The sequence below is a fragment of the Opisthorchis viverrini genome (genome assembly GCF_000715545.1).
Source record: "Opisthorchis viverrini unplaced genomic scaffold opera_v5_176, whole genome shotgun sequence".
Lineage (NCBI taxonomy): Eukaryota > Metazoa > Platyhelminthes > Trematoda > Opisthorchiida > Opisthorchiidae > Opisthorchis > Opisthorchis viverrini.
The window spans coordinates 387,703-414,808 of record NW_008751834.1 but is presented as its reverse complement, the minus strand read 5'-3'; the positions used below and the strand labels follow the sequence as shown (position 1 = coordinate 414,808).

Here is a 27,106-nt window from a genome sequence, read left to right as displayed (position 1 = left end):
CCAGGAAATTTGCACGGTAATTTGAAACGAGCCATAAGTTTCGTTTACCACTGGGACATTTTGATCGTCTTCTCAACCCTGGAGACCGATGTATTTACAGGTCCATTTACAGATAATATCTTGAAGCATGCTCTAGGTACAGATTACAACACAGTGTCCAGACACAAATGCAAAAACCAACAAGCTTTCTTGTGCGAAACTGCCGTTTAAAAGCTATCTGCTCAGGTTGTTTGGCGTGTCAGAACAAAACTCATTTTTTCGGAATTACTTCATTAGGGGCCAACCACAAATCTTCTGTACTTTGATCATTTGATGGTGCATATGATAGAATCGTGAAGAGTCAATCGCACCTTTGATCGTCCAGGAAAACCCTGGGTATATTCTAAAAAAATATGGATTGTGAAGCTGTGGGAATCTTTTTTTCACGCTATCCCAGTACGTGAAAAACAAAAAAATGGGGCGATATTTCACTTGGTGAACAATTCTGAATAAATGTTGTATAGCAAATGCCAAGTACAAATCCGAATAACCAGGTAATGCTCTAGATATTCCTGTTACTTTTACGACGGGGACACTCGGACCTGTACAACTAAATTAAACATGGGAACTATGCGCCATTCCTGCAGTAACTTGTACGAAAAAATGCGGTTTAATTCTAATGCTTACATTAGGTCCCGTACACTAGCTTGATGAACTTCTTCAACTTACCTAGCCTGGAGAAGCCCGATGCAACCGAAATTCGCCAGCAGTGCGGTGATTCATTTGAAGCCGGTTTTCGTTGGATTTTCAGGCTTGAGGGTTCTAATCTTGGGTGTTTAATTTCAGGCAGGATCATCACATCTACTTACACGTACACACATTGCATTCAGAGTCTACAAAAGTATGCATAAAAATTTGGAAAGCAACTCCAATCTATGGGGAAATTGTTGATTGGCTCATTCTTCCTACCTTTGCCTTGATACATGCTTCTCAGTCTTATTTTAATCATTTTTTGTTGGCGTACAACCCGTTGCCAATGATGTGTTCGTTGTCATCCGACAGTTATGAAGCTTTGCACGTTTTCTTATGTGATCTTGCATCGCATCAGTTTTTAATTTGTGTCCTACTCAGACAGTGTGTTCGCGTGGAATATGAGGTAGCGATGTGCCGAAAGAACATTAGGAATCCAAATCGTTGCGTGTTGAGGTTAAATGCGAGTAATAAGACATTTTTAATATTCCCAAATACAGTGGCCTCAACCCAGTCTGGCCCTTTAAAAGCACACACGCCAAAAACTCTTGCTGTCATTCTTTAATCTCATTTTGTGGTGAAATAAATCATGAAGTAGGCATTGTAATTTCTGGCTGTTTGGACCATGAAACTGCTCGCTGTGGATCACTACACATTCAAACTAAATAAAATTTAATAATAACTGCACCGCATAACCCCAGAATGATAGGATGAGCTCAGATTGAATAAAGCTCAACTGTGGTATGCATTATTTCAGACTGAGTATTGTGCTTCGTAGTAAACATATTATGCAGTGACTTTTTTACATGGAAATTCGTTACTAATCAATCATGCTAATCATCACAGATTGCCAATGATTTCACAACAAAAGACACTTCCGTTTGCAAGCGGAATGGTGATTTATTCAACCAAGCAAGTCGATCAACATCTCAAACAAAACTTTGTAATATCAAAAATGTGGAATAGTGGAAAGATCCGGTAGGCCGGCCGTTGCTTCTTCTTCGATTCCACACTCATTGTATCCTCGGAGGAGCCTCAGATATCCTTTCTCACCCCAGTCCTCATTCCAAGAGTTTGCGATCAACCAATAGGGAACACCATTTTGCTCTCCCCAACCCAAAATACGAATTGCATGTCCGCCGACGAGCTCACCCCAAGCGTGAAAATATATACCAGATTGGTACTGAGTAAAGTCTTCGTATACGTCAAACGCAGCCTCAACCGGACCATTGAGCATGATCTCCTTCTTGATTGATGTTTCGGATTCGTGGATGTTGTAGGATGCATTTGCTGAAAGATAAATGGTTGAAAGCTTCAAGTAGACATCTGCGAGATTTTTAGTTTTGAACTACGGAGAATTTGGACCGAAGCGGAGCATTTTGACCCAACAACTAACAGGGCGCAACAATTTGGTTTTCCAGAATGGCTCCCTAGAAAAGTTAGGATAAGTCCACACTTTAGGCCAAATAAGAAAATGTTGTCTCTGCTAGTCTAACAACTTTATCTTTTTAGATATTCTTGGTGGCATGTTTCGAATCACAGTTCTCATGCAGGCTTGGCTGTACCTGACCGCTTAGTGTGTCGTCCACCCGTTATTTTAGTTTGGTTACCCTCATGATGTGGCCTTAGGTTTTCGTACTTGAGTGGTTCGCACGGGATTGCCAGCTTAGCATGCCATTGAGTACTTGTTTCACATGTTGATCGGGGAATCAAGTTTCAGCACATCCTCTGTGTACAGCCCACTTCTGATCAGCACTAAACACGCTCCTTGGCTGCCAGTTTGTCGACAGGAACATCACCGACAATTCAGCAATCTGCTTAGTAATGACAAGAGATTCCTACGTTACCTGCCATCACTGCCATCCTCACTCGGGAAACACGTCCATCCGGGAATTAGGTAACGTGCACATTATGATATATGGCGATGCCGAATCCTATCTTAATGTGAGGATTTCCCCGGGGGGTATACACTTTCAGCCAGATAATGTGGTAACCCGGGCACCAGTGTTTCACATCTTCATTGGTTTGCGGTAATACTCACTGTTTTTGAGTCCCAACGTAAGTAAAGTGGCTTAAGGCCGTTTTTCCTGAATGCGCCCGAGAAGATTGATTTCCCCCTGAAAAATTGTTCCAAAACGATGTTTCCAAGACTCTGCAATTATGTGGCAATGTTTGCAAGTTAAATAAACAGTAAACAATTTAACTCAAGTCAGGTTGTTCATTCAATGTACAATTGTACAGAATCAGAACTAATCTGGTACTTGTGTAATTTGTTGGTTAAATTATTCAATATCCTGCAGGCCTGCGCCTTAATTTGGATGGATGAATCGTCTGATAGTCCCGGCACATGAGGGTATTCAAATGATATTTTAGAGCTGAGCCCAGTCCGACTATTAATCTGTGATTCACACTTTTAGGGCACAAAATCGCCATCCCACAACAATGGAATTTGCTTCGCTATTCAACTTACCTCTCGTTTTGTCCATCGTGTAATCTATTTTTGGCGTATCACAATGTTTGACGCATCCCGGTGTGGGGTAGAGGTCACGTGGACATGGCGGATAGTGCCCCCGACCATGATGTTCACATTTAGAAAATGGATAAGACCGGCATCCACCGGGTTCCTCCTTTGAACCACCTGTGACGATGCCATCCGTCTTCCAGAAGTCCCAAGCCCTGGAAGGGATACCCCCATCACAACCATATCCACAGTCTTCACAACATGAAAGCAGGTCAACCGCACTGAGGCTTTTATTGAAGGCACCATTTGAATGAATGCATAGCCGATCGCTCATGGCTTCCACTGCCCCGAATGCCTGAATAGAAAACGTTCAAAAGTGTGTCGGTTTTCCGGAGAAAAATAACGAAATGCTATCTGTTCTTTTCCAAAGCTCGGTTTGTTATTATTTTCTAAGGCTCATAGACTTGAGACCAATAAGACTCAGGAACAGCATTGCATGTTTGAGTGTGTATCAACGTGAAAAACAACATAATCGATTTCCCGCTAAAATCGAAGTACTGGGAAAAAAGGACACAAACTCAGTTTGGCTAAAGTCGAACATTTTCGGCACATTCTAATGGCCGGAATAGACTGATTTGTTGCTTGAGTCCGAACCCACTACATGTTTCCCCTGAGGGAATCTCACCTTTGCTTAGGGCACTCTTTACGTGAAACTGAAAAGATATTTTGATGCGGCACTTAAGTGCAGGCGTAGCGCTGACATTCTTATGTGTCGGCAGCCGCGTGCGCCAGATGAAACAGCCTAGTCAGATGCCATTCCCTGCAACATCTCCAGCATAGCGCAGTGTGAATTACACGTCCCGAAGACGGACCACAAAATCGGCGTCAAAAACTCCACTTATTGCTTTTATAGGCCTTCAGTTGGTCACACTTTGTCCACCTTGCGCGATCACACGTAAAAATGGTGGCGAGCACTCACCTTTAAGGCGATTGTTCCGAAGAAACCTGGTTATACACCAGCGCATTCCCCAGACAGCCGTTTTGCCGTCAACATAAGTTTACTGCATACGTCGGTCGGCTGCATGACCAAATCAGATGCTGTCCCATGAGCGGAAATCGGTCAGTAGAGTGCCAAATCAATGATCAGCGAGCTATGTTCTTTATATTGAAAGGAAGATGACGGAATGACTAACACTCAGGTGTGCAGTTTATTTGAAAGACCATCTAACATCGTAGGTGCTTTTGGCAATCCCAACCGGATTCTACTCAGAATTTTGGGAAGATAAGGAGGGTTGTTAAGTAAGTGTGAAAAATGAACCTGAGGTGAACACCTCGTTTATGAGGTTTTTTGGAGTAGTGTACTATACAACGTCCAGTTCATATTTCAGTGTGTGCCATATTCGAAATATGCGAATGTGTACGCCTCACAGAACACATAATAAAAAAGGACGCTGAAAAATGATCAACATGCAGTGAGATATTTCTCGATTCTTTGAGTTCAACATGTTGGTGCATTATCAGTCTTTTCGTCAGCCTTATGCTCTGATTGAATCTCTAAATACACTCATTTGCAAAGTGCTTTATCTATATCACGAGTATAAAATGAATTGCAGCTGAATGTGAGTAAATCCAAGTAGATGTGCGACGAAATCCCACAGAGAGAGCCCGACGTTTCTCTGAAGCTCACGTTTCATGCACAGGAACTTCAACTTACCCAACACGATCCACAGCTGGACTGATCTCTAATTTCACTAATGGAAGGGCAGTGCGGCCACTTAGTTCGTGCATCAAAGTTCCGTGGAATGAGCTTGGAATCGAAATTCTCATGCCTGACTGTTGACCTCTGTGCCCTTTGTTCTACGGGTTCCCTTATGGCTCCGAAGTGGTGAAGCTGGTTAGCAGACGCGAATGGCTTGGGATATCTCCCAGATATCCACCGTGCTCCTGTCTAAAGTAAGAAAACGATCAATGAAGATCAAGATATTGAGCAAAACTCAATCCCTTCTAATATGATAGAAATTCGCCAATTTACTATATAATAGGTACACACGCGATGCTTTTGTATTTTATTTACAATAATTAGCGACGTTTTTTAACAGAATCAAGCCAGATCGTAGTCCCATCAATGAAATGAAATGCAACTGATAGACTGTGGTTCTTCGGAGGGCTTGCGTTCTCACTCTGACAGAATCAAACATAAAATCATGGTACTCACAGGGGATACTTCAATAAACTGTTCTCTTTTTCTGATGACTTCTAGTTTTGACACCAGTGCATTCGTGGATGAACTGATGTGGTTTAGGACTAACGGACTGTTCTGATGAATTACTGTACAACGTGATATTCATGGCGAGCTGGGGTAGTGATCACTCGAGGTGGCATCTATCATCAAAATGTGTGACCCATTCATGAGCAAAGTATTCGGAGAAAAATCTTCGTTAGAGTGCCCCATAGTTCAATGCTCGAAACCACAGTCCACAAACAATAACTGATTGAATCCAAACGGTTTTTTTGCAAAACAAAAGGGCCACTAGAATTTGGGTTTTAAGCTGAGACAACAAACGATTGGAGGTACAGTGGGATCAGAAAGAATACTTGAGTTTAGTGGGCTTAAACAAAAGTTAATATTATACCTATTCCCTGTTCTAAAACAAGGTCATCTGACCCAGCCTGTAATCGTTTGGTGTTTCCGTATCCATTTCCGCGTTATCACCCTCCCTACAGACACGTTATGATTTACAAGGATTGTATTCTGCGTTTCACTTATTGCGCTCTATTTTGGTTGGGATTTTTCAAAGTGCAAGCGATAACGGTTCTTCCGGATATTGTCAGTTAAACAGTCCCATTTGCTGTTTGAGAAAGAGGTGTATGGATGGAAATTCATCGCGGATATGCTATGGTATGTACCGCTGAGCTGCTCATCTTCAGCGGCGGCCTTCAGTTGTTAGGTTGATTCACGGTCCGGTGTGCAAACTTTAAGTGTACTTTCGGCTACAGTTTGTCCAGGACTGATACTTCGAGTGCCAGGAGGCGGTGAGCAAGGAAGGACAGTAACGTGGTGAGAGGTACGCGGTAAGGAACCAACCATGAATAGGAGAACGTCTAGAGTAACGAGATGTACGTGACAATGTTGAACACTAAGTGTTTAATGTTTGTGATGTTCTTGTCAAAACCACCTGGTGCTATGTAGGAACTATGATCGATTCTGAAATAAATTTCATCTCGTAGGGCAAAAAATAAGTTTCAAGTAATCGAAGAATTAAACTTATGCTCATGACACTATTGAGTCTAGTGAAGACATGAGTAACAAAACTTTCTTACATGAGCTCTGGTTGTTAGATACTGATTATTCCTGAATCTCGGGATCCAAGCATCACCTATTATACACACAGTTGCTCTTCAGACCACACTGAAGGCCAACATTTTTGTAGAAGATTTAATGTATGACCGATAAAACTGAATATACGCCTCTGATGTAACTAGGTAATGCATCATGCTCTAAACCATGGGTGATTTCACTGTTTTCGGTGAACAACAACGCCGTTGGTTGTGATACGTTCATGAGCAAACGTACTACCCATGTTGATTCTTCTGCAGAAATGGAGAAGCAGGCGGCAGTAGATAGAATGAGCATTTTGTAACGTTGATTTAAAATTACGTCATCAGGTCAAATAATACGCTCCGAGGCATTCCAAAAGTCCTCGTGTCACCCACAGGAAAGTGCCACTCTCCATCAAAAAGAGCATTTATTCCTCCGTGAACATGTTACAAATATTCGCTCCTTCATTGTCTCTATGTGTCTTTTTACAGATCTAGTTAAGGTCATAGATGAAGTATTTACGCTTCGGAAAACTGACAAGTCTCTTTTAATGACTGTGATCTCTAATCCGCCCATTTGTGTGCTTATTGGTTTTGTTATTAATTATTTCCATTGCTTTGTTAACGTTGCTCAAGTAAAAGAAAGGATATTTAACTGGAAGCTGTTTCATGTACGGTATCTCTCGTTAAAGTGTGTGTCGGCAAAGGTGATTACAGGATGCCTGGAAATGGAAACAAGTGCCGGTGTTCTCATACAATGAACAAAGTTGAAACAGTTGCTTCTCAAAGCGCGGTTATTCACATTTCAACGTTCTGGTGTATTAGACGCATTCTAGACGTGATCTAATCATCTGTAATACAAATGAACGTCCACAAAATTAAGCTAATTAATCGCTTAATCTGTCGTGTTAAAGCTAATCACGTGACTGACTTACAGTCGGATGTACATATTCTCGCACTCCCACGCTTTCCAGTTGTTCGCAGTGTGTGCCTTGGAAGCTGTAGACAAAAAACAGCAGACCGTATAGTACGAACGACGGTAGCATGTTTACTAAATATTCCACTTGTCACATAATTGTTGCGTGATTTATAGTGGTGGCCAGCGGACTTTCATATCGGACGAGATAATCACGTGGGCATTTAGTCTTTGACAGATTGGACTCTGGCATGCATAAGCAACTTAAGCACTTTAGGCTCACTCATTCAAAATCAACATCAGTTTATAGTGGACTTTGTTCTCTGTGTAACCATCTCGACACGCATCACTGTGTACAAAGTGTAGGATGACGAGAGTTGAGGCCACTGAGCTATCTGATGCCCGAATTTTTACAACCGTATTCTTTTGGGTTTCCATCTCTGATGCATTTTAGCTAAAAGTGGAAAAATACTCAGGATTGACCGTCTAAGAAACTTTTTGTCCGGTACGCCCGTGCTCAAGCTGCATACAAATTACTTGGCTGTGGTTTTTTTGGTTCCAAAATTACCCAGCTTTGTCACGAGAAGTGGTCTTAGTTGTATTTTCTCATACTCACTTCTAAATTGCGGAAACTCTTCAGTATATTGCAGCAAATTTGGTATATGTAGTTTTTGTCTAAGTGGCAAAGCACCATTCTTAAAGTGGTCGATTTCTAGGTGTCGAAGTCCTTATGAAGGAACTAGATTCAGAACACAGAATTTCTTGGGCGTTTCAGAATGGCTAATTAGGAGAAGATATTTATGTGTCAATGCTTTCCTTCAATGAACGTAACTTCTCAAAAGACTCTGGGTCGAAGTGCATCTAAGACGTCAGAATACAATTAAATTCCACGAGTATTTCTCCGTTGCACACGGCAAACGAAATTTCGGATTTCAACATCTTATATTACGCTGTTAAAAACTCCATGTAGTGGCCAAATGTAAGGCGGGGATCACAGCTTGGACAACGAAAAACAGTGACACGTCTCACTCAAAGGAAACACGGTAATGCTTGCGCGCATGCAGAACTAGCACCTCCACGCACGCTGGTCGTTCTGACTCTCGAGAAGATACCAACCACAAGTCCAAGTAGAGGGCCAAAATGACACTGCACTAGACTCATATTCAATTGATGGCAGGAGTCCTTAAAAAAGGTTGTCTACGACAAAGAAAGCATCTGACCATAACTTGTATTTTGAGTTTAATAATTTCCTATTTTACATCATATGGTGATGACTCCTTTTTACACTATCCGAGCCGGATTTGGCCCAGAAATTTTGTCTACAATTATTTGGAAGAACACCAATCAGACAATTTGGAAAATAAGTTGCTAGTGTGTGCTGTGATGGACCTCCCGCCCTATATGGTTCAAACTTTGAAACATTCCGTCGAAAATATCCTATTTTTTCGAATTGCAGTGGAGGAATCTGATAAACCGGCTCCTTAACCTTAGTGAACGTAACGTAACTGAAGTGTTCGGTGGGAGACAACACAAAGCCAGCCTTGCGAGGGCATCCGCCCAAAAGCGCACTGACGATTTCCCCTTGATTGGGGACCAAGCGTTTGTAAGCACATTTCCAAGCTTGGTTAACAGATTAGCTGCTAACTGATCTCTTCTAAAATTCACCAGTAGATTGAGGTTCGTTCAACTAAAAGTTTGCCATTCACTCATTGGGAAACTCAGTTTCAGTTCATAAAAACCTCAGAGGACAAACGTTAATGCGGTTACAAATGGAGTTTACAAAACTAGAACAGCTAGAACCGGTCAACTAACATCACAGAAGAATACCTGGTTTTCGACTTAATGTCACATTTGAAATACAAATAAAAACTGTGAATTTTATCATTTTGCCTGTTGTTTCTTCAGTGTTCATTCGCAAAACCGAACACCTAATTAAGATGCACGTGAGCAGCCCAGATTAAAATTTAAACAGGATTATGCCCTCGGGAGTAAAAGTTTTAGTTTTGTATTGGCCGTTATTTCAACGGTTTCTGCAGTGGCCTGATATTTTATTCAACATTTTGTCCTCTCTGAGATGTGTAAAAATCGTGGCCAAGATGTACACTTCAAGCCCACACATGAGCCGTTTCGTTGGGTGTGAGTTGATAGGGGGAATCTGCCCTTCTGACACATTTATAGCTTCTCGTTTCAGTAACTTTGTTTCGATAAAATTTAGCTGTCTAATGATTTAACTAGTCTACCTAATTACGTGAGTGGGAACAATCAAATTGGTCCTCGTGGGCTGGTGTGTTTACATTTTCTCTTGTTGGTCTTGCTAGTTTGATGGAATTTGTTTCACGTGAGTCGAACCGTTCTTTCATGATTTACGAAAAGATTAAATGGTCACAAAACGGAAGATCAGTCTATTCTCCTCGGACACAAACTAGCCAACAGGGAAGGATTTTGGCGGGCGAACACAATTTCGCCAACAGATATAAAGATATTTTTCTCTAACCGTATGAGAAGTACATGAGTTGCATTTGCATAGTGGGAGGCAATTTCCAAATTATTACGTCCTACATACGAGCGAATTCGTAGTGTGTTAAGCAAGTGCACAGAAAGGTGCTCCTCAAAACTGGTGATGTAAGTTTTGGGATTTTGCTTGACGATGTGCCAAGTGGAACTGCGCAACCAAATAAAACATTGTCCGAAAATATTAATCTGAGTTTATGGGGTGCCAAAGGTAAACACAGCGTATAAATAAAGAGTTATCCATAAAAACAAGGCTTTGGTCTAAAAGTGTATTGAAAGGCTGCTATACGAGGACAAAAACAGGTACAAATCAGATACTGCACAGCCGTTGAAATAAAATGAGCAGAACCACCTCTGTAGCTAAAATTCATTGTCTTAAATGTGTTCGAGTGATCCAGAATACAAGATCTATCCAATGGCTATTGTCAGCGGTGTTCCAGACAATCAGTCTACAGTAAAATATCCAGAAACAGCTTCGTGTAAATAACTGCATCGTTCAAACGCAATTCGTTGAGGAAATCACATCTACTCTCATATGTTTCACTTCACATTCGAAGGTTCAATAATATTATCAGACAGACCTCAACCATGAGCCCAAAACATTTTCAAGAAATACACGCATTTGTAAATCAATTTTGTTTTCACTAGAGACTCAACTGAATCTCTCATTTATGATATTTTACAACTGAATGTGCTACACACAGGCCGCCTCATGATTCAGTAGGCACGATATTCGGAGATATCGCGTATCTTTTCATAAAGGAAACTACTCATAAGGTTGCTGAAAACTCTTCGACAGCCCCCGACCGGTTTCGCCCTTTCTTGGGGCTCAACGAATAGGCGCAGTCCCCGAGTTTTCAGCAGCCTAGTAAGTAGTCCAAAACATTATTGTGCTGCTTCCTAGAACGTGTAAACCGATGGCATTTTGTTTTGTATCAAGTGAAATAGTCATGATCTGTGAACAAACTGCAGATACCAAAAATGAGTCGATTTTTAATAAAATAAGGGTAACAATTAGTAGCAGAGGAGCGGTGTTTGCATTTTCCACCGCAACACCCGAGTGATTTATCAGATGTGAAGTGGTGGAAAACCCAAAGAAATAATTTCGTGTACGGCAGCATACGCATTCAAATACTTTCGTAGTTTTGTGCGATGATTGCCGCACAATAAGGGCGAAGAGACTGTACTCTGCGGTTTGACTTTTAGCGTCGACTGTATTGTTTACAGGACGAACTCTTGACTTTGTCATAACGATCGTCTTTATTTGAAAGGCACTTCGACGTCTGCCAGAATGAAAGCAAACGCAAAAGAATCAAAGAATATAGTTCGAAGCCTTTGAATATCAAGCAGCTTCATTTCTGTACTCATTTTTATTCGTGATACTTGTGGCGTGTGATTCTTATACTCTGTATCCTGTATACGATTTGGGTGGTAGGGGCTATGGATATTTTCGTATCTAATGGCATTACATTGGAGTACGTGCTGTTTGTCCTTGATTGTGAATTTTCAACTTTATTAATGGTTTCTTCCGGGAAGATACGCATGATCTCATATTATTCATATATTGTTATGAATCACTTCCGGCCTGTTACTTTCATAGCTCATAATGTTTGGCCACACTTAATCTGTGGCACACTGGTCGATCCCAAGCAGGAACCACTTTGATCTCTTCAAAAGCACACTGAGCTATTTTTTAAGAAACAGAAAAGATCCTCAATGTGCTTTAATTTGTAGTTATTGGTGTCAGCTACCCCGAATTATTACAACCGCGCAAATGGCCATTTATGGACATCAGTGAGAAATCCACAAAAATATCCTAACCAGTTGAATATTTTTAGTGGAACGGTGGATAACGGTGGACTACATGTCCGTTCCAAGCGATGATCCTACCAGCAAAGAGACAATGATGAACCATACTCAACCACAAGAAAGCTCATTAGTAAGAGATTTCTTCAGAGATGAGCTAATTTATAGCAAGACGGAATGTTAGACTGCACTATCATCAATTACACATGTGACGCACAATCCTTTGAGGATTGATTTAGTTGAAAAATGGAACTCTTAGCCACCTCAGAACATTTCAACCCAATGTTTATGGATAACCGAATGGGCATCATTCATTTGCTGATATCCGAATTAAATGGGATTTATTATGCTATACAGGGTGCTACAAACATCTTTCATGTACTACAAGACAATATGAGTCACCTATGGTTTTGAATCGGCGTATCTGGTAGCGCCCAATACATGTTTGATGCACTTTGGGTATGTAAATTAGTGGAGTTCTGAGGGATTTTCTAGAACCGGCGATGACGTATCGAATTGTCGGGATAGCCGCTGTAGAATTTCATCGGGTTTGATCAGTGGTGGTACATATTTTTCAGTCTACTGGGTGTCGACTGATTGTTGCTCAAAGAATTCAACAACAACGCGAGCAATAAAAATATTTTACCTAAATATAACGCACTTGGAAATGAAAACATCCCAGTATTCTTCAAAGAGAGGCCTTCACATATGTGTCTGACCAACCTGGCATACTCTTCATTCAATCGTGGAAACCTTTCTTGAAAAAGTGTAGAGAAAATGGCAGTATGTTGCTGAACTTTGCTTCACATGCAAAAGTTAGTCGTGGCGCCTATTATCTTATACAGGTAAGCTTAAGTGTATTAACCCTCTTGGCAAAAGAGTAGTTTTCCGTGCTTTTCGACAACAGAGTGTATTAAAACAAAAACTGCATGATGAGTTCGGACTAGGGCTGTCCTTACGTCGATATATGGCACAATGTTTGTAAATAGTTTGAGTAATTATTACATCTATCACATCATAAATCAAAACCAGGTTGAAAGATCTTAAAGGCCTGCAGTGACAGTCGGATTTCGGAGCCGAATCTGATTTAGGCTTCGAGAGTATTCGGCCTTCTCTGCATGAAGTCATTCACCAAATCAGTCGGTAGCTTTACACCAAAATGGTCTCTAAAGTTGAATTCTATAACATGGGATAGTCCACGTGAATGACGTCACCTACCAAAAACGCTTTCGACAGGTAGAGGTTCGGGTAGATTGTTTGTTTCTGTTCGGATGCCTCGTTTAAAACAGCTCAGTCTGTCACGGTGCTAGGCAATGCTGGACCATTTCGAGTGTTGAAAAGCAACCAAACTGAGAGCAATTTCGACTAAGCATAAAAAATTGTCGATAATGTCCGGGGGTGTTTTTCTGACATGAATTCATCAAGATTACACTGTTTTTTCTATTCTGCCTAATAGAACTAGACAGAAAACGAGGTGAATTCAAGTCAAATATTCCACAGATCGTTAAGAAGCAACATAAAACCTTTTCTGAATGTTGCGTGTACATTTGGGGTGAAAATACGCGGTATAAGCTACACCAATGCGCGTCACAAACAACGTAAGGGATAGTCATGAAAAGGCACATGAATTGGAGGAAGGCATCTTGCGGAGGCAACATATATCATAAAATATATAAGATTTTCCTAATGTCTTTGCTGAACAAGGTGCCAGTAAATCGCTTCATCTCCGTCCGACAAATCACTCGTACTTTTGTAACAAAATTCGTTTGATGATTGCATTCACCGCCACCTTGCTAACGACTGATTTTAGAGCCATTGGGTTTCGGGGTTTTTTAGAGTGTACTCTCAGGGCCTTGCTAGAGACCACAACTACATTCCAGCACCTATTAGAAGTATATTACTTGGCCTTTTGTAGAATCCTTCATTACCCTCAAGTTTACAACACAATGCGTACTACGACAAAATTACTTAATTTCAAATCAAGTATGTAGGATCACATTTCATTTTTGCGCCGTTACGCAATGCACTTTCGACACAAAACATTGCTTTGATAGTCAACTGTCGATATTTTTGTTCCTATTTATTTTCTGTATGCCATAATCCTATATAAGAATATTCAGGCATCGTTGTGGATATTTTCGCACTATCGGCTGGCAAGTTGAGTACCGTTCGCGCGTTTCATATGGACGATTTCAATCTTAAATCCAGTCATTTTCGGTTATGTACCACAACTTTCTTATCTGTATTAATCGTCTACATGATAAAACTCGATGAGCGCTGCCTATTGCTTATCACGACATTGATGGCTGCCTAAAATAGGCTGCATATGCAGGATGAGGGAGACCATGAAACCGCGCGCAAGATTTCGATGAGAAACTGTAGGGGTCATAGCCTGTCTGTTACCTTTCAAGATACGTCCGAAAAAACTTCGGATATAACCAAATAAACTGTTCCGAATAGACCGCATCAGGATCACATGTGAACACCTCCGATGCATCCCACATTTTTAAACAAAACTTCGGGAACATATTTTCTTTCATCATTCTTCACTGAATCACACAATTCCCATGTGAATGCAAAATACACGTCTTCGATGTTACAATTCTTGTCACCTGAAAATAGATTTCATTCTCAAGCCTGTGCAGCAGCGCGTGAAGGAAAAAAGCCCAAAAGGTTACTAAGTTGGGCAGAGAAAGATTTCAAGTTACAAGAGAATTTTTCACTTCAGGCAAAATTGAGTTTTCAGAAGCATGGTCTCGTAAAAAATGACAAACGAACAAGTGACTTGCAATTTTCTACAATATACCGAACATGGTGTACTCCCCGTCTGATATTTGTGTTTTAGAAGAATATTTTTGTTATATCTCACTGTTTTGCCTGATCGAAAACTAAAGCCATATCTCCACATTTCCAGTTTTATTCAGCCTTAATTTACATTAATTCCGTTCCGTTTAGCTGGCGGGTGTTTGCCTGGGATGATTTTATTAAGAACAGTTGGTGGTACTGTCAGCCACAAGGAAAATTAAGAAATCTCTGCAAAACAATTCAGGTAGATTGGATTTTAATATGCTAAATGTGAAGCTGACTCGGAATTGAGAACAACCCTTCACCGCTGTCTATCGCACCATGCTTCTGAATTCTGGCTGGAATTCAGTAAGGAATTGTCGGATCTCAGTAACTATGGTTTAATCAGGCGTCTCCCAATTCTTTCAAGCCCAACACTCGTAACGCACCTCCACTCTATTTCAGTGCTGATTTCTTCGTCTCACTTAACAGTGGACACGGTACAAACTGGCCGTATCGGCCCTATCCGTTCTGTTTTTTTAGTTGGCTAACATTACACATTTGAATTCCTGCTATTCATAGTCTTCGGTTGTTTTGATGCAAACCATACGTACAAACTCTCGTCTCTTGGAACAATTTAGGCATCCGAGGGCTGTATCTTGGCTAGAGCTGAGTAGATTTCACAGGGTTTCCTGTCAATTTTCAACCTGCATACCGCTGCAGGATTCTCTTAGATGTAAGTGTATTCGAACCCCCCCCCAGGGCAAAAATACACAAGTTCCGGCAATTTCTTTCATTTTTCCATCGAGTTCTCTCTTTCCCCCTGTGTAACACGTAAATTGGGCAACAATATGGNGTTCCGGCAATTTCTTTCATTTTTCCATCGAGTTCTCTCTTTCCCTCTGTGTAACACGTAAATTGGGCAACAATATGGCGATGGAATCGTAATCTACACTACACGGAACTCATTCGAATAGGCAAAAGCAGATGTAGAATACCTGAGAATCTCAAACATAGTTCACCTGGAAATTTTAGATATGTGACAAATGTAAAATTAATTAATACGTTGACTTAAGGACATGAGCCCGAACTTTTGTCATCATTATTAGTAGTAAAACACCAGGCTAGATTTTGTGGCATGTAACGGAGTGAAATCAACCCTCAGAATATATAAATTACTGATCGGTGAGAAGGAAGCAGAAATAACTAATTTACTTGGAATGAAGATTACCAGACTCTCTGAAAAGTTTGGTGTCAGAACAGATATGCCTCTTTTTGGTTCAATCAAACCATTGGCCTCATATATCACGCTTTCATATTAGGCTCACTAGTCAGCAGGCAATCAAAATATCGGAAACCTGGGTTGTCACTCTTGTTGGTTCCCTAGCTCAATGCGAAGAGGGTGGATGGAAAAGTGACTGGATGCTGGCTTACTACACTAATTCCGAGGTGCTTTCACTTCCAGACAATCATTCAGGTAATCTGGATAGATGAACGCCACTGACATCAGCTGTGAGTCAGATCTTGTAATGTCTCCAACCAAGCACAGTGAGAATCACGTGGTCCCCATCCTAGAAAGCGAGTAGCACCCGTAGCTCCAAAATGTTTCCAGATCACCTTCATATTCCTCTGCCAAGTCAAGGGTTGGCCACCTCTCTGTTTACGCCACTCTGAATTGTTCATGGAAAACATCACTCTTTTCCGCAAACGATGGTTCAGCATATGCAACACATGCCAAAACCAACACAGCTTCTGGTGTGGGATACATTCTTCAATGGAAGTCCCTGTTGCGCAAACGAAAACCCACTTTCTAGTTGCCTCGTCATGGATTCGCCGACACCAACCCACACTAGCCATGATTCTGAGACGACTGTCGAACGCCTGAAGACGTCTCAGTTCCGCTGCTCGAACAGGCCAAGTCTCAGCTCTACAACAAAATAGCCCGCACTGTAGCTTGATACACACGTCCCTTCAGATTCAGGGATGAAGCATTCTGACGCCATAGGTGTCTCAAGTTAGCAAACGCAGCCCGAGCCTTACGGATTCGTGCATTTACCTCATCTGTCACACTACAATCAGAACTAATACAACTTCCAATATAAGTAAAATGCTCCACATCTTCTAGTGCCTCCCCCTGGATTGTAAATGGCGTGTTCAGTGACTGTATCTTCACAGGCATGACCTTTCATTTTGTTGGTGCAAAGTGCATACCAAAGGACAGGATGACTTTGGTCAGTTCATCCGAGACTACTTGCGCCTTCTCCTCCTCTTCAAACATAATAAAGATGCCGTCTGTATATTCCAGACCGATAAGTCTTTCGTCACAGGCCATTTGAAGACCGGGGTATTGGGAACATTGCAGCGTTGGTATCATGATTTCATTGACCACAATCTTAAACCGGATTAGGGAGAGTGGGCATCCCCGACGGACACCGCTTTGTGTACGGAAGCTTTTTCAGGGTTCGCCTTATACTCTCACACGTCCGGAAGTCAGGGAATACAAAGAGTTTGTCCTGTACACGAAATTCCGTGACATTCCTTGGTCGAGCAGAAGAGACCGGTCAACTGAGTCAAAAGCGCCTTAAATCCAGGAACACTGGTATTGTGAGTCGCTTGAACGTATGCCGTTGTTCTAGTACCTGAATTGGGTAAAGAAATTCTTATCTTTGATGATGCTTTAAGTGTTGTATGTGCATCTAGATAAGGAGAAAATGATCAAATTTATGCTGGTAAAACCAAATTAAATGTCTCTATTACTCAACGCTTCAATATGTGTGTCGACCTTGGGAAAACGAAGCCTTCTAGAATGCAAGTTTCAAGAGTTAGGTGATGGCCACTTATGCACGACTAAAAACAATCATCGACAATGTAGGTACCAGCTTGAAGAACGGAGCTACGTCTGGGTGCGCATGAACAAAAGGCTAGCCTTCTTCCCTCCTGTTACGTGATTGCACAACACGCTTCGATGAGCAGAGAAGCGCTGTAAATATTCTTCTGGATCAGCGCACCTCTAATAATTAATGATTGTGTTACATGGTGAACAGAGCTTGTTTCAGCATGCGAAAAAACTGGAATGCAGATTACTAAGGGCGTTAGTTTTCTTAGAAAAAAGTCAAGGGTGAGAGAGAAAGTTAATGCACTACTCTAAGACTAGCGTCTAGCATGCTAATTTGCGACACTTATGGCCCCAAAGCGACACATCACTGAATCCCAATGAGTGAGCAATCAAGCTATAGTTTTTATATTTGTAATGTACTACTCATAAGGTTGCTGAAAATCCATCGACAGCCCACGACCGGTTTCGCCATTCTTTGGGTTCATCAGGTAGGCGCAGTCCCCGGGTTTCCGTCAATATTATGTTCTACTTGAAACCAAATTGCACGAAATTAGCGAATATACACTCATCTGCAAACTAATTTGGTTCTTTCGAGAGANTGAGCCCCAAGAAGGGCGAAACCGGTCGTGGGCTGTCGATGGATTTTCAGCAACCTTATGAGTAGTATATTACAAGGACCAAATGTTAATTTGACTATGGTCGGTATCAGATTAAGCTAGAACAATGGAAATAAAATTCAAAGGAAAAGTTGCGTTGATTGTTTGCAAGACCAATATTTAGCCATTGTGTACAGCTCAAATTTGGTTCAATGGAATTACTAGCATCTTTAATTATTTTAATAGAATTATGTGTAAGGATCTTCAAGGCATGAAGATAGACAAGATTCTTTGCGTCCCGAACTCAAAGAAATTCGTAACCCAAGCACCAAGGCGTAGTGTATAGGATTTGGATGGTATCCAGTTGGGACTGCTTTCAATATTCAACATCAGTACTTTCCTGCGGTAATCCAAGACCGAGTGCTTAAAATTCAAAGAATTGTGTATTGTGTTGCACTGATATCGTATCATTTAGTTGCTCGCCCGACTATAAAGATCACTGTCCATTGTTGACAAAGCCCTTTGATTTTCAGAGTGAATTTGGCACTAAATGCAACTCATACAAAGGTTTCCTTAAAATTTGAAGAACCTATCACTTTGCATGTGCAATCAAGCTGGAGAAGGTCCTCTTGGGTTTCATTCAGTACCAGAAAATACGCCCGCTTGAAGTCACAAATAGACGACCGGCCGAATTTTCAGTTTTTGTTATTCCCGCATTTTTCTATCCTGTCGCAGATATTCTGGTGAGTGCATATCAATGAGCTCTTTCTATAGCTTTTACTAACGCTTATCAACAGCATATATCCGTGGCGCTAAATCCTGTTGGTTAGCACATTCAAAACGAGGTTCTTTCAACTAATTCATCAGCACACGCTGGACGCATCTGGATTATCACGGCTCGGCAGCTTGAAGTGTTCACGCTTGAGACTGGCTTGACCAACGCATTGAACAAAGACCCAATAGTTGTCTTGTTTCTGTCAATCTATGGGGCTATTTGTTTGTGCTATTCATCCTCATATTTTTGTTGGTATTATCTTCTAAACTTCAACCAAAGAACTTGCTGGCATGTATTTATGTAAATACTGGATTTTTGGCCTCGTTTTTTTAAGCTTCACACAGATTTGGTCACTGCTCACCAAGCAGAGACGAGTTCAAGTTTGCACATGAAAAATCATTGCTATTTTCTGACCTGAGTTCCATTTGATCGACTGATTTATTTGAATACAAATTAGTGTAGGTCTATTTTGTTTTTATTTATTTTATTATTTATTTATTTATTTATTATCATCAGTATTGTTTATTCAACCGGTAAAGGCCAAATTCATCAGGAGATGCTTCTTGTTGAACGAATCTTACGGTCATAAGTTGCCCTTTAAGTGAGCGACAAAAAGGAAAAATTTCTCATTATTTAACTTCCAGTTTCTTTGGACATATTCTAACCCAGTCTGGTTGAAACTGGACGATATCCTACAAATCACAATGACAACCATACTAGCAAATATTTGTTCATTTATGACCTGCTTAAAACTAGGAGCACTTTAAACTTGAGTTAGGCCACATTCAGTAGCGGTTCATGTGATTTCAGCAGTGATAATGGTGAGTCAGTTTTAGTTACTATTTTTAAAACAATATGTTACAAAGTTGGATGTGAATGGAACCCACGGATCTTGTGTGACACGATTTCTAATTTCCTGTCTCGGTGAGGACAGCAAAGTGAAGGGATGTATTTTGCTACTGCAGAGTGATTTTGGTGATTTCCATTTAAATTCGTGAAGGCGCAAACACAAATGAAGTCGGTCTCCACTTGGTGTGCAAGGAAGAATGACAAATTCGTTGCTTGAATGCTAACATATCCATTTTTTAGGATCCGATGACGTTCGACAGAATGTTCAGGAGGGCGCTTGCAAATCTTTAATGAAAAGCCATTACGAAACCTAAAAATGATTCATCAGTGGGTGGAACAGCAAAGGCATAAGAATCGCCAAATTAAAAAAGCATGGTTGAACTGTTTTGTTTGTTGAGCTGTTCTGCACAGATGTACAAGACATGATCCGTACTCAATCTCTGAGAATTTTTCAGGAGACAGTTCGTGAACGCCGCCTTTTAGATCCCTTACAGTTGCGGTCGTTTTCGTGCGGTTGAATTTACAGCAGTTACGAGTAACGACAGAGCTCGAATAACTTTCTATCTTGCGTCTCAATGTAAACGAGACGATATGCTTCTCTTTCTTTGCTTCTTTTGCTCGTTTGCTTCTTTCGGGCTCGTGTATCAGACTGGAGGGGCATAAGCGTGAAGTCTGATACGTTTGATGAACATGAATTAGCCATTCTCTGTAATTTTTCCGAGAGTCGAAAAAGATGATCGGTTAATGTATATGCCACCTCTCAAGTATCTTCAGGTTGTCTCATAATAGACGCAAACCATGTTGGAACTTTAATGACTATTCAGGTATTCATTATTTTTTTATATGGACATACATGCACTATAGAGGTTTACTGTGAACGAACTGGCATTACAAAAGAAGTTGAAAGAAACCGCTGCTTTTTTCTATAACAGGTTGGACGAGGTATGACATGTGAGACACAGCGTGTTTAACTCCTTCAAGCATCACTCGTGCACACTCCTCTTCAAGTCTTGCTCTTAACTCCACCAAGGTGCTGTCCCATAATAGGATGCACGCTGGCGCGCGGAATTCCGGTCAACTGAGACACCTGAGTTATTGACGAAGATGCCATGGTGCTCTGGGACTGAAGTCGCTCGTCGGCATTCTGTACAATGGGTGCTCTTTCATCACACAGAGACTTTCTCCCTTTGCCAGTAAAATCCCATACAGATCCAGTGGACTCAAATTTCGCAATCAAGCGTGTAATAATCGACGCGATGAAAGGATCTTTGATGAGAACTTGTTTGGTTTTGTAACCACAATGTGCGGAGGTGGCGCTTTCACCATGGGGATAATAGAGTTTCACTGTTTCAATGCGCGAACTAACATCCATCGATGACAAAAAATATTAACACTTGCATACAAAACCTTCTTTATGTGGCTACTGAAAATAATAAAATTTGTTATCCCTTCCTTAATTGGCGACGTTTGCTTACCCAATTGAATATTGCGTTTATTATGAGACACCATGTACTTAATAGCTTTTCACAGAGCTTTTCAGAATAAATTAACCTATTTGAGCAAAGTGTCGATTAGAGAACTTTGATTAGGATCTTGCCCACTATTTGTCTCTATGGCCGTCCTATCACCCTGATCAAATTCGGAGACTCAAATGATGTGTAGGTTGCCAGAACGATAAAAATGTTATGCTGTCTTACCAACGGCGCGAAATCTTGTCCCATATCTCTGTTCATCATAGAAATGAATAACTGCCAGATAAAATCTTGTTCTTTCAACATAACTTTCTCAATGAGCAGATTAATCTACTGCAGTTCTGGAATTGGATGAAAAATTCGCATATTTATTAATGCAAATAATTGCGAGTCACTTACTGTGCGGCAAGCTAATGAGATCGTATCATCGTAGAACGGCTTGGGTTTTGTCTTGATTCAATCTCACCCAACCGAATAGAAAAAAGTGCATTTCGCCGGATTGACTTCAAAGTCATTGTTTGATTATCTGTGAGGCGTTTCTAAATAGGGAAAAGCGAAGATCATGGCAGTCATGCCAAAGGAGTCCTAGTCCCAAGAATTCCCCTTAAAACTTCATTTCTCTCGGATAAAGGATCATGAAATTCAGAAGGATAGATTGGATGTAAAATACGATTAACTAAGCACAACTGGAAAAAAGACAATATGCTACCATTTTGCATGGCTGTCCAGTTTAACAAATAAATAGCTGCCTGTTAGGAGAGATTTCAGTGAGATTAGAGCGGTTGAAACAAGCGTTAGCTTCTAAACATTTCATGAGATTTAACGATCCGCGAGATGAGCTCTTCCGTTAGACTTATTAAACTCACGGTACACATACGTTACTTGAAAGAGGTCCTAATTATGGTCTCTTCGTAAGGGATCACAAACCTCGGACGACCAATTCTATGTTCGCCTACGAAAACTGCTACGGCGATTGTGGTGCGGTGGGAATGCGTACGCCCTTGCAATCATAATGCGAGTTATTCTATACCTTTTTTAGTTGTTGGCACATTCCGTATTCAGTAGGAGAGTAAATACAGTGTGAAAGATCTTGATTAGATTATCAATGTGGCATGTTTAGGTATTAGTGTTTTGATTGTTGGATTTGCTTGGGGACTCATGTTTTATACGCATCATCCTTCTAAGTTAAAGAGCAAGATGTCATTACATGATCACACACTTTCAACTTTCGAACATCTGGCGTTTGATGTAGACATGTGCACCTTTCAGCGCATTCCAGCGTCGAGTGGTACATTCTATCCATATACAGGGAAAAAGCGAAATCCAACTAGGCGGTGAACTTTCCTGTTTTAGATGCAAACACTTTCTGCGTGCCAATTACAGCTTGTTGCCATTTTCGTACTGAACGACTAGCTCATATTAGCTGTAAAGCTCACGTTGTCAGATTTCGTATAATATTTTCCAACCTGTACTGTTTTATCTGGCGCGAGATGTGTGCCACTCATCCAGCAAATACTTGGGGTGCTCCGGTATACTCGGAATATGCATCCAAACCTTATTAAGTGGCCATTTTTATGGCACTATGCACAAGGGTTGTTGAGTGAGGTATTGTCAAAAAGCAACTTCCTCGTATTTAGCATCCAATCAAGATGAAGTAAAAGTGTTGTGTATTGTTCCTAAAAGGTTTGGTCTCTGGTTTAGGGGTACTATCAAACCCATTGTATATGACGAGATAAGCATACTAAATCTCATGGCCTTAAACTTAAACGGACATAGTAATCTGGCACAGTTAATCCCGGAATGAAAGCTTTTAGGAAACACGGGCATTTGTTTTATTCAACAAGTAGCCTGTAGTCGCTTCAGAACATCAGCATTTTTAAACAAGGTCAGGCAATGTTGCACAAATATATAGAATCTTGTGTAAGGTGTGTTTTGCTGAACATCCCTCAATAAATTTTACTTTAAGGCGTAATTCTCACACTGTTTTGGAATCCGTACAGGATCCTCGGTTGACATTTACCACGAATTAAAGATTTAATTCACAATGTTTCAAAAAATCTATCTAAGAACATCCTTTAACTTGACTTTTTCACTTTGTACGAGCATTATCACAGTCGCATTCATTGCATCTTTCGAAAGGTATGTTCAATCACGTGGAAAATACTTGGCTCCAGTGTCTAGACACAGTAAGAAATGGGTTGGCACAGCAGTCATTTCATATAAAGCAGGAACATCGGAGGTTATTCGAAGATTGTCGAACTTAGCTAAAATTTGAGTAGCTTTTCACAAGGGAAAAACGCCACGCTCAGTTTTGATGCAATTGAAAGGACTAGGACGGTGTGTATGAAATTAACTGCAACGATTGCGCTAAGGTTTACCTAGGAAAAGCTGCCAGGGAATTTTACACCAGAAACGGTGAGCATTAAAAAAATAAGCAAACAACCAAGGAATGCAGAAGAATACCAAAAGCTGGTCGAAGACTCAGCGATGGCGGTACATGCCCTACACACGGGATCTGGAGAATGTGTAAGTTTTAAGACGGGGACTGCGATTCCCGCCACCGCGGCTGATAGCCGAGGCGGTGTAAATCACTAAGCATCACAGAGTGAATAGAATCGAGGGTGTGGAATTGGCGAGCGTATGGAAAGCGGTGTTAGATAAGCCGATTTGACACGTGACTGTGTGGTTTTCAATCCACGTAGAATCATTAGCAAAAAACTGGATGGTGGGGTGGAAATCCCAACCTGACCAAAGTTCACAGCATCCCTCTTACACAACTATCTTAGCACTAGCTCATCCACACGGACGGACAGAAGGTTCAAACGATGTTCAAGATGGACCATCAAATGAACCGGACCAGAAAAACTAGACCCGAGGCTAGACCCAAACACATGTAGGTTTCCCCATCGGCCCAACACTTGTTCAACCACTCTGACACACAAATATCCCTCGGCCGACACCCAACTGAGAGTCAGCTGATTGGTTGTCCTTCCGCCTCAAATCTCGACTAGCCTCGTAACCTAGTCACTTGGCCTGACGAAGCTTATGTGTCAAAAGCGAAACGTTGTCCAGCAATAAATCTACCGATTACCACCAAACTTTTTATGGCTATTCAAAGTCAATGGGAATTTCCAACCAGTGTGAGTCGCCCAACTCAGATCAAAGTAGCAAGATCAACGTTACGACATATTGCAGGACCAGCCTTACTCAAGATACCAGAATATACGATTGGTCTGCTTTGTAAAAGAAGGCGTTGTTCATGATTTGAAACTTGCTTGCCTACAGCAAGATGGGGCATGCTGCAATGCCTCCTGATGGAATGTATCAGATGTCTTGATGTGACAAAGGATTGGGATCACCGGAGCCGGAGATAAACTTATCAAGATTGTGTTTGAAAAATTTATTCCTAACCGTTATAAAGCTTCTCAACAACTTCTTAATTTCTTTTTTCCAATCCACTCTATAAAGGAGAATTCTTGTAAGCGTTCCCAAAGAAAATGTTCAATACATTTGTAGTGCTTTGAAAGTTGGCACCTTTGCTATTACTATGCTCGCAACCCTTCTGTGAAACTCTTAAGTCCCTAAGCTGAACATTTAAATGAATAGACTGAAACTATGTGTTACCTCTTCGATAAACTGGTGCGTCAAAGCCCCAGTAAAACTTATACGATTCTGGAATCCAGAATACCGATGCTGGTGTCTGCAATCTTCCAAAGATAACGCTATTTCCAAAATACTACCAAACATACGATGTTACCAACAACTGGACGGCTACCGAAAAGCGCCTTTGCTGCATTCTCCGATGTGTCATGGGATTAACGGCTCATACTTTTGACTAAACCCTTGATGGAGAGATAAATCCAGGTTTTCAAAGGTAAGAATGTTTCAAGGTTGGAAGTTCATGCGAAAGCCGCAGAAAAATGCCCGCCACAGAGTTGGTTGTGGAGTGGCTACCATGTAGTTTTTTTCTCCAGGTCGAGGGCAACATCAATATGTTAACCGAGGTAGCCCTGGGTGTACCCTGTATAAGCATGTTACAATTTACGAGAATCTCACGTTGTTTGGGATGCGCTTTTCTAAACCTTTAGACGGATAAATTAATTCCCGTAGCCTTCTTGTTCTTTAATGTTATAAGTCGGTAATTTGCTCATGAAGGCCTGAGGCCGTTAGTCCCCACTGACAATCTTTAATTATCACTGTTGAACTGCCCTTTTCAAAAACACAAAGTTCTGCAAACTGACTTTCACGTTGTATACCGGGTTTAGTAAATGGACAAAGTACAATGGTCAAACACATGTCATTTTCACTCCGCGTGTGTGGGAGCACTAGCCTTTTGTGTTGGTTGACTTCAAATAAATAATTTGGTAAAAGCATTGGTTCGTTCGATCCGGAATTCAGGTTAACTGCAGCGTTATAACAACTCGATAAATCCTTCAGAAAGGTCTTTTACGGCAACTAAAACGCCAGCGTACAACACTACGCTGTGTTTTGGCAATCTTTTAACAATCTTCAAGCCGATCACGGCCCGGAACTCCTAATCCTAGAGATTCCCTACAAACCAAGTTTTCCTTCTTCGTGCACAAAGACTGGTCTTGCTTATCTTCCCTATAGTTTTCTTGAAGAAAGGCTTATAGCCCTTTTTGTGGTCGGTGAACTTTTATCTGAGTAACATTCGTTTCTTAATGACCCTAAAATGCGACTAAAGCGCTGCGAGTAACCTAACATTTGAACTTCATCATTTACATTTTCTGAAGTTTTACGAGATAAAGCAAGTTCAGCGCGACCGCAAACCCATAAGTTTGAATGCATATTTCATGAACGAGACTGATAGATATTCTCGCACCATCATTTCCAGTCAGATGTATGATGACGTCGTGAGCCCACACTGCCACTTCCGGCGGTAAGATCTTATTGGTACAAAGTACATATCCGGGTCGAATCACGTAACTACTAATAGATGAGGCCGAATGTGCTATATATTTGCCGTGTGAATTCTCCTTCTTCGGACAATTTCACGGGCGGTAGACCAGTGGGAATGCTCCTACATACTGTTTACAATCTGGTGCTGCATTAATGGGTTGTAAAGTAACTTAGCTCAAGCACATTTATTTTTGCAAAGTTCTTTTGCACCCGTATTTTTAGGTCAAATTTTCAAGATAGTCACATCGTGTTTCGTACTTAGAACGAATTCATCTTGCAGCATTTTTTTAGTTCTACTGTCCTGTTCAACATATGCATTCGCCTGATCGGTATCGTACATTTTAGGATATCCACTACTGTTTGAAAAACTGGTGTAAGAACAACCGGTTTTCCCGAGAACTTAAACAAAGTTTTCATTGACTTTTTTATATTTGGCAAAAATATTGCATTAAATCAAACTGTATCAAGACAGACCGAACACGATGCCCGTTAGGTTTGTAAAAGTAATTCAACAGCGGCAAACTGGTTTCTCATTTCATGTGTCTCATCAGTTTTAAGAAGTTTCGTAAAGAGTTTATCTCACCTCGGCGCAAAACAGCACACAGATGACCAAATAAACTGTCTGAATTCAGTGAACCAAAATTTGTCAATGTTGCTGCGCATAAAAACGATAAAATTGTGTTAATTACCGCAGCCTATGTAAATTGGAGTTTTTTTAAAGCTCTAAACGTAATTTATTCGCAAATGGTTTGCCTGCGGCAACCATGGAATCTTATTTGTCGGTTAGTAGCCTAAGATTGTGAATGCAAATCAGGGAGTGCCACCATTCATTCGAATTTTAAGCAAATTCGGGGAAGGCGTCTTGCAAACCGAAGGGATTTTTCAACCTACAAAACTTATGGAAAATTTCGGATTAAACGGAGGCACATAACCTCAATAAGGGAAGGAATTTTAGTTACATGCGACCCTGCAAATTCGTACCTGAACACAATGCGTCTCAGTTATGTAACGTTTGATATCAGAGGAAGTGTATACGGTTTGGAAATTTGTTTGTGTTTAAGTGATTTATTATAACGAACACATTCATTTATACGGAAGACTCACGTGAATCCTCGCTAAATCTCTCCTTTACT

General features: G+C 40.9%; 1 protein-coding gene across 1 annotated transcript; it reads right to left on the bottom strand.

Annotated features, from left to right (window-relative positions):
- Positions 1-1,678: 1,678 nt before the first annotated feature.
- On the bottom strand, positions 1,679-7,570 carry T265_14333 (hypothetical protein; the record flags this gene model as incomplete). The annotated part of the gene is made up of 3 exons (XM_009173181.1): positions 1,679-2,055; positions 3,200-3,545; positions 7,444-7,570. The coding sequence occupies 3 exons, from the start codon at positions 7,552-7,554 to the stop codon at positions 1,679-1,681; spliced, it is 834 nt and encodes a 277-aa protein (XP_009171445.1).
- Positions 7,571-27,106: the final 19,536 nt, after the last annotated feature.